The 15,289-nt window shown below is 34.0% G+C and overlaps 1 protein-coding gene across 1 annotated transcript in view; it reads left to right on the top strand.

Moving 5' to 3' along the window:
• MLIP (muscular LMNA interacting protein) overlaps positions 1-15,289 on the top strand; it is a 202,831-nt gene that overhangs the window by 145,621 nt on the left and 41,921 nt on the right. Inside the window, exon 9 of the mRNA XM_023222970.3 lies at positions 4,408-4,452. Within this exon, the coding sequence (XP_023078738.2) occupies positions 4,408-4,452 (45 nt within the window). The remainder of the gene's footprint in view (positions 1-4,407; positions 4,453-15,289) is intronic.

Here is a 15,289-nt window from a genome sequence, read left to right as displayed (position 1 = left end):
GGGTGGCAGGTCCTGAATCCCAAGTCTAGCACTTGCCAATTCTAGTGAGGTTTATTTATTTATTCTTTTAGAGCAGGAGAAGCATGTGCTTCAGAAGGGAGAAGCGCCATAGTATCAACCAGTTCCCACTTGCCACTTCCTCTCCACCCTGGTGACCCTGAACCTCCTTTCTGCCTCCCTGCACCTCTGCTTATGGTATAGTCTTCTCTTCCAATAGCTGTCCCAGTCATCATTGCTGAGCAAGGGATCAAGGGAAAGATTCATCAGAAGCTGGCCAGTTGTTGAAACCTATAGTTAACTATTTTCTCCCCGAAGGCTGAAGGACCACTTTGATATTGTCTTCATTGTTACCTCTTTTTACTACCCTCAGATTTTAGTAGTCCCTCACTTCACCCCATTGATCTTATCTCTGATGTTTAAATGTGTTGTGGCATGAGAAAGCAGGTATAGAATATGTAAAAACAAAACAAAACAACTATTTTGAAATGTTTGGCTGTTAAAAGGAAAAGGAAATTAGGTTGGTAGTAAGGTCAAGAAAGAGTTTTTTGTTTTGTGAAGCTGAAAATGACAGATCAAATTTGCATATGGTGGCATTGGTCTCAGCAGAGAAAGAAGTACTAATTCTAGAGAAGAAGAGGAAATAAAGGTCTGAATATTTGTGCCCCACCCACCTACTGAGAATTCATATGTTGAAATATATGAAGGTATTAGCAGATGGGGCCATTAGGAAATGATTGGGTCATGAGGATGGGGACCTTATGAATGGGATAAGTTCCCTTACAAAACAGTCCTGAGAGAAACCTCTTACCCTTTCCACCATGTAAAGACATGCAAGATGGCCTCATCTATGAACCAGAAGTGGGCCTTCACCAGACACCAAATCTGCTAGTGCCTGGATTTTAGACCGCCCAGTCTCCAGAACTGTGGAAAATAAACTTCTCTTGTTTATAAGCCACTCAGTCAATGATATTTGTTATAGTGGCCCAAATGTGTTAAGACCATTTGATAATAAGCTGGAAATGTCCTTCATTGTAACAGGATGGAAAATAAAGGACATGACAGCTACAGATGCAAGAATGTTTGTAGTTTGGTGGAAGAAAAATAATTTTATAACCAATATCTTTAGTTATTTCATAACTAACACCCTTCAATGAAGTAAAATGTAAGATCATTAACTAAGATGAAGGGGAGAAGGTGTGATGGGGATGAATTTAAAAAAGTTAAAAAAAAGTTTATATATTCTACTTTCAATTCCTTTTCTCCAGTTTCCTCTTACATATCCTTTTTTATGTCACCAAAACCACTTTTTCCAAGGTTCCTGAAGTCCTCTGCATTGCAATAAACCCAGTCCTGAGTTGAGATGATAGCAACAGAATTTGAGACAGTTGCTCACAGCCTCCTCTTTGATACATTTTCCCTCTAGAGTATTTTAGAATGCCATACTCTATCTGTTTTTCCTCTATCTCCCTTTTTGTTATTATTTCTTAGTCTCCTTTGCTGGTTCATCTTTTTCTTCCCAAACTGTTAATGTTGGAATGCTCTAGTCATGAGTCCTCAAACTTCTCATTTCTCTGTATATTCATTCCCTTGGTAATCTCACCCTGTTTTATGTTATAAAAACTAACTACATATATGCTGACAACTCTATTTCTAGTCCATGATTCTCTCTCAAACTGCAGACTTCCAAACATCTACTCTTCATTTTCATTTAGACTTCTAACAAATGTCTTATCCTCAATATGCAGACAAATAAAATCTAGATTTTCTCCGACAAAATGATTCCGTATGTTGCCTTCTCATCTCCATTGGTAGAATTTCACTCTTTCATTTGCTCAAGGCCAAAAACGTTGGTGTCATGTTTTATTCTTTTCCTTCTCTCACATTTCACATCTCTTCTATAGAAATCCTGTTTCTACAGCTTCAGAATATGTTGACTATGATTATTTTATGGCTTCTGCACTACTGAGCCACCGTGTTTTGTTGGATAGTACAAGAGTTTTGTCCCTATACCTCTGACTCACAATAGTTTATTCTTAACACATGAAACGCAGAGAACATTTTAAAGCATAAGTCAAATCATGACCTTCCTCTGTTTAAAGCCAGAAGTGCTTACACATTTCCCTTAGAATATAAGCAAAGTCCTCACAAGGTCCTGGAAGAGCCTGTATGGTCTAGTGCCCCAATACTTCTGTGATTGCCTTTTTCTTCCAACTCTCCTTTACTCACTCCATCCCAGCCCACTAGCCTCCTTGCTATGCCTTGGATGTGTCAAGCATGCTCCTGTCTTAGCACATTAGTTTCTTTTCAAATCAGTTATATCACTGATCATTTTATAGTTTCTATCATACTGTGAAAAATTTTCTGCCTTTATCTCCAAAATCATGGTTAAGTATGGTTGTTTTCAGTCTGGTTCTGAAAAGACACATTTCTTAATCTCTTTGGGTCTTTTTTTTGGTTGTTTATTATTTCCGCTCATCCTCATTCACATTGTCTTGCCTTTTTTGTGTATCTGAATCTGATTGTATGCTAGATATCCTATTTGAAAATTTCTTAATAGAAATGGAGACTTCATATGATATTACCTTTCCATAGAAAGTCTTTTCTTTGTTTCTGTCAGACACTGGGAGCACTAGCAAGAAAAAACTACCTGAATTTAATTTAAGGTTCTGAGATTATTTTTTCTGGACAGTCATCTTCAGATGATTTGATACCAGGTTGAAGACTATGTGAGTCTTCTGGGTCACTCTTACTCCTAGGGACCCAATCTGTTCTTGGCAAGTCCTGGTTGACTTTTCTCTATATATACCTGTGAGATATCAAAAGTTTGGGTTAGCTTCTCAAGCAACTCATCATTATTTGCAAACATCCCCAGGGCAAAAGCAGTCCTGAAATGCTGAACTCCTCTCTTCAGGTTCCCATCCTCTTTTGATTTTGCCCAGAAATTATTCACTCTCTTTTTAGTTCATTGATGTATTTGATTAAATATTTTTCAATATATTGGTCAGATTTTTTATTGCCCTTTATGGAAAGATTACTTCCAGTTTTCTATCCACAATTCTCAGTGGAGAAAATCCACCTTAGAAACTTTGCACTTGTTCCCTCTTGTTGGAATGCTCTTTATCTAGAATACAACACACTCAACTCCCTTACTCCTTCAAGTCTTTGAAGTCTCCTTCAAATGTCACCTTCTCAACACTGATCATCTAATTTAAAATTGTAAACTCCCAGCACTCTTGACCTCCTTAACATCTAGGTGGTCCAGAAAAATATGAGGTATTTTATAGAAGCAAATAAATGTTTATCTGGAAGCACATATATTGCCCTAGGCTTCAAATTATTTCAACTCTTTTTCATTGCATTTATTCCTTTCTAACATATAATTTACTTATTTATGATTTCATTGCTTATTTCTCTTCTTCCAGAATGTGAACTCCTCAATGGTGGGACATTTTTGTCTCTTCTGTTTACCAATAAGTCCCAGGGGTGTAGAACAGTGACTGGCACACAGTAGATGCACAATAAATATATGTTGAGTGGATGAATGAATCAAATAGCTATTTCATCTCAGAAAGTGGACCTACAAAAGAAAAATTTGGGGCAGTACCAAATGCACATTTGAAATTGATAATTATCAATTTAAAATAAAATTAATTCATTTGTTTGAAAGAGTTTCTCCAACAATGTTTTGCATCTCAGATACAAGTACGGAGAAAAATGGAGGGCAAGGCCAATTTAGGGTTGAGTTCTTTTTTTTGGAAGTGAACTTGTCACCAGAAGAGAGGAAAATAAAAAAAATAAAAGTATTAAAATGACTTATAATATTAAATAATACGAGCTAAGAGGTAAAGCCGGAATAAAGCTGATGAAGGTCAGTGATTTGGAAGTCCCAACGATGTGGATGTTGTACTAGCAGCACTAGAGAAATGAAGATGGTGGATAAGAGGTAGAGGTCTGAGTGTGGGACATTTGTAATTGAAATTTCTGAGAGTTTCTGTTTTACTGGCGAAGGTAAAATTAAGGAGATTTCTGGGAGTGAATGATTGAAATGGAGTAGATGAGAACATCTTTGGAATTGAGGAGCTCAAAAAGTTGAAAAGACAGATTTCTACTTGAGTTTTGAAATAGGCAAAAATTACAGAAGAAATGTGAGGCAAGAACTATTATGATCTATGAGTTGACATCATCAATAAATAAGGAGAAATTAGCAGAAAGTTGATAGATAAAGTCAGTGAAAAGAATAATCAAGTGATATCATTTTATAAAATAATTTTCAAAAAATGATATTGTATAGAGAGAGCAATGTTTAGAAAGTCTCAATTGAGAAGAAGGTGAACACATTCCAGAAGTTGAGTCTATTATTATTTACTTTATTATTTCAGAAGTATAATTGTTTTTATTTTCATACAGACTCCCACAACTCTTCCAAGAGCAGCTGGTCGAGAAACCAAATATGTAAGTACCTTTATAATTATACACACTGCTTTTCAAATGGGTGCCTGTGTATGCTTTGGAGAGAACATAATTATACAGTAATTTAAATAGAATTAATTGATTTTTTAATAAGTTGAAGGGTAGAATGATATGATTGGCTCAGATACAGAAAATCAGGTTATGTCAGAGATAAAACATCAGGTATGCTTATCAAATAAATTTGTTCTTAACTGAGATCTAGTTGGATTAGTTTAGCTAAATAAAACAGAACTGCCACACCTGCTTCCTGATTTTCTAGTTATCAACACTTAGATGGCATTTTCATTTTTGTAATGGTTTATTATGCTTATAGAATAGTCAACTCGTATACTTGAAACGTTAAGATTTGTCCATTTCTAATGGGATTGCCAGTTTAATCAACTTTGACTATTTTGTTGCTTCCCTGCATTTAAATTATTAACAAATAAACCAATTTCCACTTTTGAGCAAAAACAGATTGATCATGGATAGATATAGACTCACATTTAAGTCAAATAATTATGAGTAGCTGGCTCTGAGTGTGTTAGACATATACATGCATAGCCTCATCCCAACTCCAGTGTTCACTCACCTAATAATTGTATTTTCCATCATGTGGTCAACTTCTGCTTCTGACCAAATGTATTCTAGTAGAAACAAGATTAACTCCTTAGTAAACGTTTAGTTTTAAGTCTAAAACAAATCAGTCAACTATTCCATTTAAGTTATGCATTTGTAGTTTTTATCATAATTATGAAGTGTAAATAGTTATTAAATGTGTATTTTGTGCCATATCATCATTGTAATTTATACAGTTCTTCCTCCATTTGAATCTCCCCAAGGAAAGTAATAAACTGGGTGAAATTACTAAATTTTATAACATCCAGAAAATTGTGTTCAGAGGATGTGGGTAGGAACACTGCTTAGACCATTTTCTGGAAGTTTCACTGTTATTTTTCATTATTATTGGAAGCCATTTGAGAGTAATACTTAAAAATAATGAAGGCATTTAGTAGACTAGACCCAAGTTTAAAATCAGTGTGCTTTTAGATAGCTATCTAATTCTGGGAAAATTACTCACCATTTTACTTTTCTGTGCCTTTGTTTCTTCATCTATGAAATGGGGATACTAATAATTTTCTTATTACGATTTATATTAGCTAATCTATGAAAAGCCCTTAATGCAATCCTGATACAAAGGAATTGCTTGATAACTAAAAGCTTTTCCTTTCCTTTCCCTTTTTCCTTTATTCACACCTCCTTTCTTCTCTTCCTCTTATCTATCTTTGGAAGACTAGAAGTATCTTGATTTAATTGAATTCCTTGATTCGTTATTGGGTACAAGAAAAGAAAGTTTCCTAAAAGTGTTTCTATACTTTTTGTGACTAATACCTTTTACAAGAGCCAGACCCCCAAAAAAGTCACTGGAATTTTTGCTCTGTCACTCACCTTCTTGTCTTACTTACTCTTGCCTTTCAGCAAAATGTCTCTAATTAGATTAGTTTTCAATAGTTTCAGAGAGTTGTTGTCATTATCTATTCCTCTCTGGGAGTGGTTAATTTGGTAGCAATTGAAATGATTCTGGAGCGGCTTCTTCAATCTCCATAGTTAGAAATTATTTGAAATTATTCTTTACTTTCAATCAATTATCATACTTAATTAAAGCATGTTAACTTTCATGCCCTTAATGTTGTGAGAGCATTTAAGTCATTCAAAGTTAAGAATGAACCATCAAACAGCTTCAGTATAGGCTGGAACAAATATAAACTCTAATTCAGATAAGATTCTTGATCTTAATTAAAATTCATTTCTTGAGTAAGAAGCTTTGTTTTTACTTTATTTTACAACATGACATTTGAATTGTTGTTTGTGGCCCGTAAAATACATCCATGTCTTTTGGAAGACCATAAGGGATCATTTTACAACGAAAGGTCAAAACTAGTTTGGTGCCGACTCTCGGATTAGTCATATTTGTACATATTCAGCTGTAGTTATTACAATTTACTAAGTGATGTCTGATACTTTTAGTTTGAGGAGAAAAGATTAAATTTTAGAGCAGAAGTCCACTTTAGCTATAAGCTTTAGTCTTGAGTGAACAAGAGCTTATCTTGTACGTCTTAAATACAATATGTTCTGATTTTTTAAAAAGAATGACAGTGTAATATTTTCTTCTAAAAATTCTAATATTTGTATTGACTCAGTTATGGGATGTCTCACTTTAAGTATGAGTTTACTAGCTGTGATTTCATTAATTAATTTATCACTATATATTTCTCTCTTTCCTATGAAAACTAAAATGCGACTCTGAGAAGTCTATTTCTGTAACATTTCAATATTTCATCATCTGTCTTCAAACTTTGGAGAAAGTTGTCATCTTCAGAGTATATACCTGCTGGGATTCAGTGAGTCCTTGACTTTGTAGATATTCTTAGATTAAATTCAAAGGCGGGGATCATGCAGGTTACCAACTCCTATACCACAGAAGAGGTTGAATAAAGGGAAGACATAAATTAGAGCCAAGAAAAAAAAGTTTTGTTACACTTGAGGATATCCTGAACAAGCTAGTACTGACCACCTAAAATTCCTATTTGTGGAAGCTCTTTAAATGTAGTATATCTGATTACTACACATTATATATCTCAAAACACCACTATGCATCCCATGGATATGTACAATTATTATTTGTCAGTTAAAAAATAAAATTAAAAAGATATAGTATATAATCTATGGATCAAGACTAGTAGAAAAGCTAGTCACTATTTCTAGCCCTGGTATTCAGTTTTCCACCTCTATTCATTGATTTGACAAATATTTATTGAGTGTCTACCAAGTACCATTCACTGAGGAGTCACTGGGGTGAGAGGAGTGAACGCAATGACAGGATGCCAATTTTGAAGCATATATTCCAATGATGAGACAGATAGTAAACAGTTAAAATAGTAAATGAGCAAGATACTTTATTATAGAAATAGGAGGTAGCCAGAGAACCTATTGATGTTAAAACAAACTTACAAATTTGCTAGTTTTCAATGTATTCGTAGGTTTTCCAGTTTTCCTGGGATAATTATAATGGTTTAATAAAATAATAAGAAAGTGTATGGCTAATTCTGCTTTATAGGCCTTTGGTGAAAGACTGTCTTCTCTGGAAAAAAAAAAAAAAAAGAAAAATAAACAAGGAAAATCAACTCACAATAATGTTTCCTTCTTTGGGTCTTTATTGCACATATTGTGACATTTCATACAGTCTGTTTTTTAGGATGAGCCAGGTGCAGTAAGAGCAACACTAATTCAGACTAATTAAAGTAAAGGTTTTCTCCAGTCTGTGGTGTTCTTAAAATGCAGGCTATTTGAAAATAATTTAATTGAGATTCTTTTAAGTGCAATAGAATTGAAACTAGGCTAACAATATGTTGAATAGGGAGTGAGCCTTTGGTCACTTGCAGGATTGATTAATTTATCATCAATATTTCATTCGATTATTTTAAAAAGATGCTAAATTCAACAATAATAATAACTAATATTTTGAGCTCTTACCTTGAAAATAAAGCTTAACTATCTCATTTAAACCGTATACCAAACCTATGAGGTGGATATTCTTATTTTAAAATCTCCATTATACAGAGGGGGAAAACAAGTCTGAGAAGTCAGAGTAGGCAAAACCCAACCCAAGTTTTCTTCATGTCAAAGTTTCTGCCATTGATACTTCTATGTACTTGTAGAAGTGTAAGTACATACCGGAAATAGTTTGCATTCTTTAAATGTTTTATCCATTCATATTTATACCCTGGCTCCAAATTATTTCTTCATGCCAAATAACCTTCAGCCTAAACTTAGAAAGAATAATTTCATATTTGGTCATATTAACATCTAAAATGATAGTGATTTACTGTTTCCAGGGTTTTAAATCATGTGCTTAAATGTACATTAACTCATAATATATCAGATAAGGTATAAGAGAGTTATTTCTTATTGACAATCATTTTTAAAGTTTATTTCCTTCATGTAAATAAATAGATTTCCTTTCTACACAAATTTTTAATATATTTATTTTTGTGGGTACATAGTAGGTATGTATGGAGTACATGAGATATTTCGATATAGGAACGCAATGCATAATAATTACATCATGGAAAATGGAGTATCTGTCCCCTCAAGCTTTTATTCTTTGTGTTACAAATAATCTGATTATACTCTTCTAGTTATTTTAAAATGTACGATAAAATTATTATTGACTATAGTCACTTGGTTGTGCTATCAAATACCATGTCTTGTTAATTCTTTCTATTTTTTTTGTACTCGATAACCATCCCCACCTCCCCACCCCAAAGCAACTCCCACCATTCTCAGCCTCTGGTAACCATTCTTCTACTCTCTATCTCCATGAGTTCAATTGTTTTGATTTTCAGATCCCACAAATAAGTGAGAACATGTGTTGCTTGTCTTTCTGTGCCTGGCTTATTTCATTTAACATAATGACCTCCAGTTCCATCCATGTTGTAGCAAATGACAGGATCTCATTCTTTATAATGGCTGAATAGTACTCCACTGTGTATAAGTACCATGTTTTCTTTATTAATTCACCTGTTGAATGACACTTAGGTGGCTTCTAAATCTTAGATATTGTAAACAGTGCTGTGGCAAACATGTGAGTGCAGATACCTCTTTAATATACTTATTTTCTTTCTCTTGGGTATATAACCAGCAGTGGAATTTTGGATCATACATGGTAGCTCTCTCTTTTTCATTTTCTGAGGAACCTCGAAGTTGTTCTTTATAGTGGTCGTACTAATTGTTGGTGTACAGTCCCACCAACAGTATATGAGGGTTCCCTTTTCTCCACATGCTCATAAGCATTTGTGATTGCTTGTCTTTTCGATTAAACCCATTTTAACTGGAGTGAGATAATATCTCATTGTAGTTTTGATTAGCCTTTCTCTGATGATCAGTGATGTTGAGCATGCCTCTTTGCCATTTGGATGTCTCCTTTTGAGAAATGTCTACTGAAATCTTTTGCCCATTTTAAACTACAATTATTATACTTTTTTATAGAGTTGTTTGAACTCCTTATATATTCTGGTTATTAATCTCTTCTCAGATGAGTAGTTTGCAAATATTTTTTCCCATTCTGTGGATTATTCCTTCAGCTTGTTGTTTTCTTTGCTGGGCAGAAGCTTTTTAACATGATATGATCTCATTTGTCCATTTTTGTTTTGGTTTCCAGTGCTTGTGGGATATTACTGGAGAAATTTTTGCCCAGAAGAATGTCTTGGAAAGTTTTTCTGACGTTCTCTTGTAGTAGTCTCATAGTTTGAGGTCTTAGGTTTAAGTATTTAATTCATTCTGATTTGATTTTTGTATATTGCAAGATATAAGGGTCTAGTTTTATTCTTTTGCATATGGATACCCAGCTTTCCCAGCATCATTTATTGAAAAGACTATCTTCCTTATGTGTGTTCTTGCCACCTTTGTCAAAAACGAGTTCACTGTAAGTGAGCAAATTTATTTCTGGGTTCTCTATTCTGTTCCATTGGTCTGTGCGTCTGTTTTTATGCCAGTACCATGTCGTTTTGGTTACTATAGCTCTGTAGTAGAATTCGAAGTCAGATAATGACTCCTCCAGTTTTATTCCTTTTTCTCAGGATAGCTTTGGTGATTCTGGGTCTTTTGTGGTTCCCCATAAATTTTAGGATTGTTTATTCTATTTTTATGAAGAATGTCATTGATATTTTGATAGGAATTGCTTTGAATCTGTAGATTACTTTGGGTAGTATGGACATTATAACAATATTGATTCTTTAAATCCAAGAACATGGGATATATTTCATTTTTTGTGTGTGTCCTCTTCGATTTCTTTCATCAGCATTTTATAGTTTTCATTGTAGAGATTTTTCACGTCTTTGGTTAAGTGAGTTCCTAGGTTATTGCTTTTACTTGTGACTATTATTGTACATGATATTACTCTTTTGACTTCTTTTTTAGATTGTTCACTGTGGGCATGTAGAGATGCTACTGCTTTTTGTATGTTAATTTTGTATCCTGCACCTTTACTGAATTCATTTATCAGTTCTAATAGCTTTGGGTGGAGTCATTAGGTTTTTCCAAATATAAGATCATATCATCTGCAAACAAGGATAATTTGACTTCTTTCTATTCAATTTAGAAGCCTTTTATTTTTTCTCTTGTCTGATTGCACTAGTTACAATTTCCAATTATGTGTTGAATAACAGTGGTGACAGTGGACATCCTAGTCATGTTCCAGATCTTAAAAGAAAAGCTTTCAGGTTTTCCTCATTCTGTATGGTTATAGCTGTGGCTCTGTCATATATGACTTTTATTATGTTTAGATATACTCTTTCTGTACCCAGTTTTTTAAGAGTTTTTTTTTTTTTATCATGAAGAGATGTTGAATTTTATCAAATGCTTTTTCAGCATCAAGGATCATATGGTTTTTGTCCTTTATTTTGTTGATATGACATATCACATTGATTAATTTGCATATGTTAAGCCATCTTTGCATCCCTGGGATAAATCCTACTTGATCATGATGAATAATCTTTTTAAGGCATTGTTGAATTTGTTTTGCTAGCGTTTTATTGAGGATTTTTGCATCAATATTCATCAGAGATATTGGCCTGAAGTATTCTTTGTTTGATGTATCTTTCTGGCTTTGGTATCAGGGTAATACTGGTCTCATTATAGAATGAGATTTGTAGTATTCCCTTCTTTTTTTTTTTTTTTTTCAAATAGTTTAAGTCAAATTCGTATTAGTTCTTTAAATGTTTCATAGAATTCAGCAGTGAAGCCACTGGGTCCTGGGCTTTGCTTTACTGGGAGACTTTTTATTACAGCTTTGATTTCATTTGTTGTTATTGATCTGTTCAGGCATTGGATTTCTTCATGGTTCAGTCTTGATAGGTTGTATGTATCTAGGAATTTATCAATTTTCTCTAGATTTTCCAACACATTGGCATATAGTTGCTCATAATAGCTACTAAAAATCCTTTAAATTTCTGTGGTTTCATTCCATGATCCTGGATAGGAAGAATCAATATTGTGAAAATGGCCATACTGCCCAAAGTAATTTCTAGATTCAATGCTATTCCCATTAAACTACCACTGACATTCTTCACAGAATTAGAAAAAAAAAATCTTAAAAATTCATATGAAACCAAAAAAGAGCCTGTATAGCCAAGACAATCCTAAGCAAAAAGAACAAAGCTGGAGGCATCATGCTACCCTACTTCAAACTGTACTACAAGGCTACAGTAACCAAAGCAGCATGGTACTTGTACAAAAACAGACACATAGACCAATGGAACAGAACAGAGATCTCAGAAATAAGACTGCACATCTAAAACTATCTGCTCTTCAACAAACCTGACAAAAACAAGTGATGGGGAAAATATTCCCTATTTAATAAATGGCTCTGGGAAAACTGGCTAGCCATAGGCAGAGAATTGAAACTGGACCCCTTCCTTACACCTTATACAAAAATTAACTCAAGATGAATTAAAGACTTAAATGTAAAGCCTCAAACTATAAAAACCCTAGAAGAAAATCAAGGCAATACCATTCAGGACTGGCACCAGCAAAGATTTCATGACGAAAACATCAAAAGTAATTTCATCAACAGCAAAAATTGACAAATGGGATCTAATTAAAGAGCTTTTGCACAGCAAAAGAAATTATCATCAGAGTGAACAGACAACCTAGAGAATGGGAGAAATTTTAAAAATCTATCCATCTGACAAAGGTCTAATATCCAAAATCTACAAGGAACTTAAACAAATTTAAAAGAGAAAACCAAACAACCCCACTAAAAGGTGGGCAAAGGACATGAACAGACAATTGTCAAAAGAAGACATTTATGCAGCCAACAAACATGAAAAAAAGCTCAACATTGCTGATCATTAGAGAAACACAAATCAAAACCACAATGAGATACCATCTCACACCAGTCAGAATTGCAATTACTAAAAAAGTCAAGAAACAACAGATGCTGGTAAGGCTGTGGAGAAACAGAAATGCTTTTACACTGTTGGTGGGAATGTAAATTATTTCAACCATTGTGGAAGACACTGTGGTGATTCCTCAAAGTCCTAGAACCAGAAATACCATTTCACCCAGCAATCCCATTACTGAGTACATACGCAAAGGAATAATATAAGTTATTCTGTTATAAAGACACATGCAAGCGTATGCTCATTGCAGCACTATTCACAATAGCAAAAAGATGGAATCAATCCAAATGCCCATCAATGAGAGACTGGATGAAGAAAATGTGGTACATATACACAGTACATGGAATACTGTGCAGCCATAAAAAGGAAAAAGATCATGTCTTTTGCAGGAGCATAGATGGAGCTGGAAGCCTTTAGCCTCAACAAACTAATACAGGAACAAAAGACCAAATACCACATACTCTCACTTATAAGTGAGAGCTGAACGATAAGAACACATAGATACGGGCAGGGTGGCGGGGGAACAACACACACTGGGGCCTCTTGGGAGGGTAGGGAGAGGGAGAGCATCAGGATAAATAGCTAATGCATGTGGGGCTTAATGCCTAAGTCATGGGTTGATAGGTGTAGAAACTGCCACAGCACACGTTTAGATGGGAAACTAATCTGCATGTCTTGCACATATATCTTGAAACTTAACATAAAATAAAGTAAAATAAAACAATTAAAAAAGTGCATGAGGAAAAAACATTCTGTAGTTTCAGTTGTAATGTTTTCATTTTCATCACTGATTTTGTGTTTCTTCCCCTTTTTTTCTTTATTGGTCTGTCTAAAGATTTGTCAATTTTCTTTATCTTTTCAAAAATCACCTTTTTGTTTCATTGATCTTTTGAATTGCTTTCTTTGTTTCAAATTTATTTATTTCTGTTCTGATATTTATTATTTTTCTTCTACTAATTTTGGGTTTGGTTTACTCTTGCCTTTCTAGTTGTTTAAGGTGTTTTATTAGGTTATTCAAAGTTTGTTTTTATGTAGGCACTTACAGCTATACATTTCCCTGTTAGCACTGCTTTGCTATATCCTGTAGGTTTTGGTATTTTGCATTTCCATTATCACTTGTTTAAAGAAATTTTTCAATTTCTTTCTTAATTTCTTCATTGACCCACTGGTCATTCAGGAGCTTATTGTTTAATTTCCATGTGTTTGTATAGTTTCCAAATTTCTTGTTGCTATTGATTTCTAGCTTAATCTCCTGGTGGTCAGAGAAGATGCTTGACATTGTTTTAATTTCTTGAATGTTTTAAGACTTGTTTTGTGATCTAACATAGGGTCTATCCTTGAGAATGATCTATGTGCTAAGGAGAAACATGTGTTGAAGCATGTATAGCTGTTGGATAAAATGTTCTGTAAATATCTATTAGGTCCATTTGGTCTATAGTATAGATTAAGTCTGATGTTTCTCTGTTGCTTTTTCTGTCTGGGAGACCTGTCCAGTGCTAAAATTGGGGTTTTGAAGTCTCCAGTTATTATTGCATTGAGGTATATGTCTATCTTTAGCTCTAATAGTATTTGTTTTATATATCTGGGTGCTCCGGTGTCAGTTGCATACAAGTTTGCAACCATTATAGCCTTTTGCTGAACTGACCCTTTTATCATTACATAATGATGTTCTTTGTCTCTTCTTCAGTTTTTGTGTTGGTATCTATTTTGGCTGATATAAGTATAGCTACTTGTGCTCTATTTTGGTTTTCATTGGCATGGAATATATCTTTTTTCCATCCCTTTATTTTCTTTTCACTCTGTGAGTATGTTTATAGGCTAAGTGTGTTTCCTGTAGGCAACAGGTGATTGGGTTGTTTTTCATCCATTCGGCCACTCTATGACTTTTGATTGGACAGTTTATTTCTCACACATTGAATGATATTACTGATAAGTAGGGACTTACCCCTGCCCTTTTGTTATTAGTTTTCTGGTGGTTTTGTGGTATTCTCTTTTTTCTTTCCCTTTTTCCTTTCTTTTTGTGAATGTGATTTTCTCTGGTGGTATGCTTTAATTTCTTACTTTTTTATTTTTTGTGTATCTGTTGTATGTTTTTAAATTTGAGGTTACCATGAGGCTTGTAAATACCATCCTATTCATTATTTTAAACTGATCACAATACTTGACACTAATTGCATAAACAAACATACAAAAAGAAAAATAATAAAAACCCTACACTTTAACTTCATGTCCCTGCTTTTTAACTTTTTTTTATGTCTTATTATACTATGTCTTAAAAAGTTGTTATTATTTTTGACTCGTTCATCATTGAGTCATTTTACTTAAAAGTAGTTTACATACCACAATTACAGTGTTATAATATTCTGTGTTTTTCTGTGTGCCTACTATTGCCAGTGAGTTTTTGTATCTTCTGATGATTTCTTCTTGCTCATTAACATTCTTTTCTTTCAAATTGAAGAGCCTGCTTTAGCATTTCTTGTAGACAGGTCTGGTGTTAATGAAATCCCTCAGCTTTTGTTTTCTGGGAAGGTCTTTTTCTCTTTCATGCTTGGAGGATATTTTCACCAGATATACAGTTCCTTGGTAAAAGTTTTTTTTGTTTTTTTTTGTTTTGTTTTTCTTCAACACTTTAAATATGTCATGTGACTATCTCCTGGCCTGTAATGTTTCCACTGAAAAGTCTGCTGCCAGACATATTGGAGCTCCATTGTGCGTTATTTGTTTCTTTTCTCTTTCTGCTTTTAGGATCCTTTCTTTATCCTTTACTTTTGGGAACTTGATTATTAAATGCCTTGAGGCCGTCTTCCTTGGGTTAAATCTGCTTGGTGTTCTATAGCCTTCTTGTACTTGATATCTTTCTCTATGTTTGGGAAGTTCTC

This window comes from Piliocolobus tephrosceles, chromosome 5 (genome assembly GCF_002776525.5).
Source record: "Piliocolobus tephrosceles isolate RC106 chromosome 5, ASM277652v3, whole genome shotgun sequence".
Taxonomy (NCBI): domain Eukaryota; kingdom Metazoa; phylum Chordata; class Mammalia; order Primates; family Cercopithecidae; genus Piliocolobus; species Piliocolobus tephrosceles.
The sequence above is the reverse complement of the archived record's forward strand: the minus strand, read 5'-3'. Positions and strand labels throughout refer to the sequence as shown.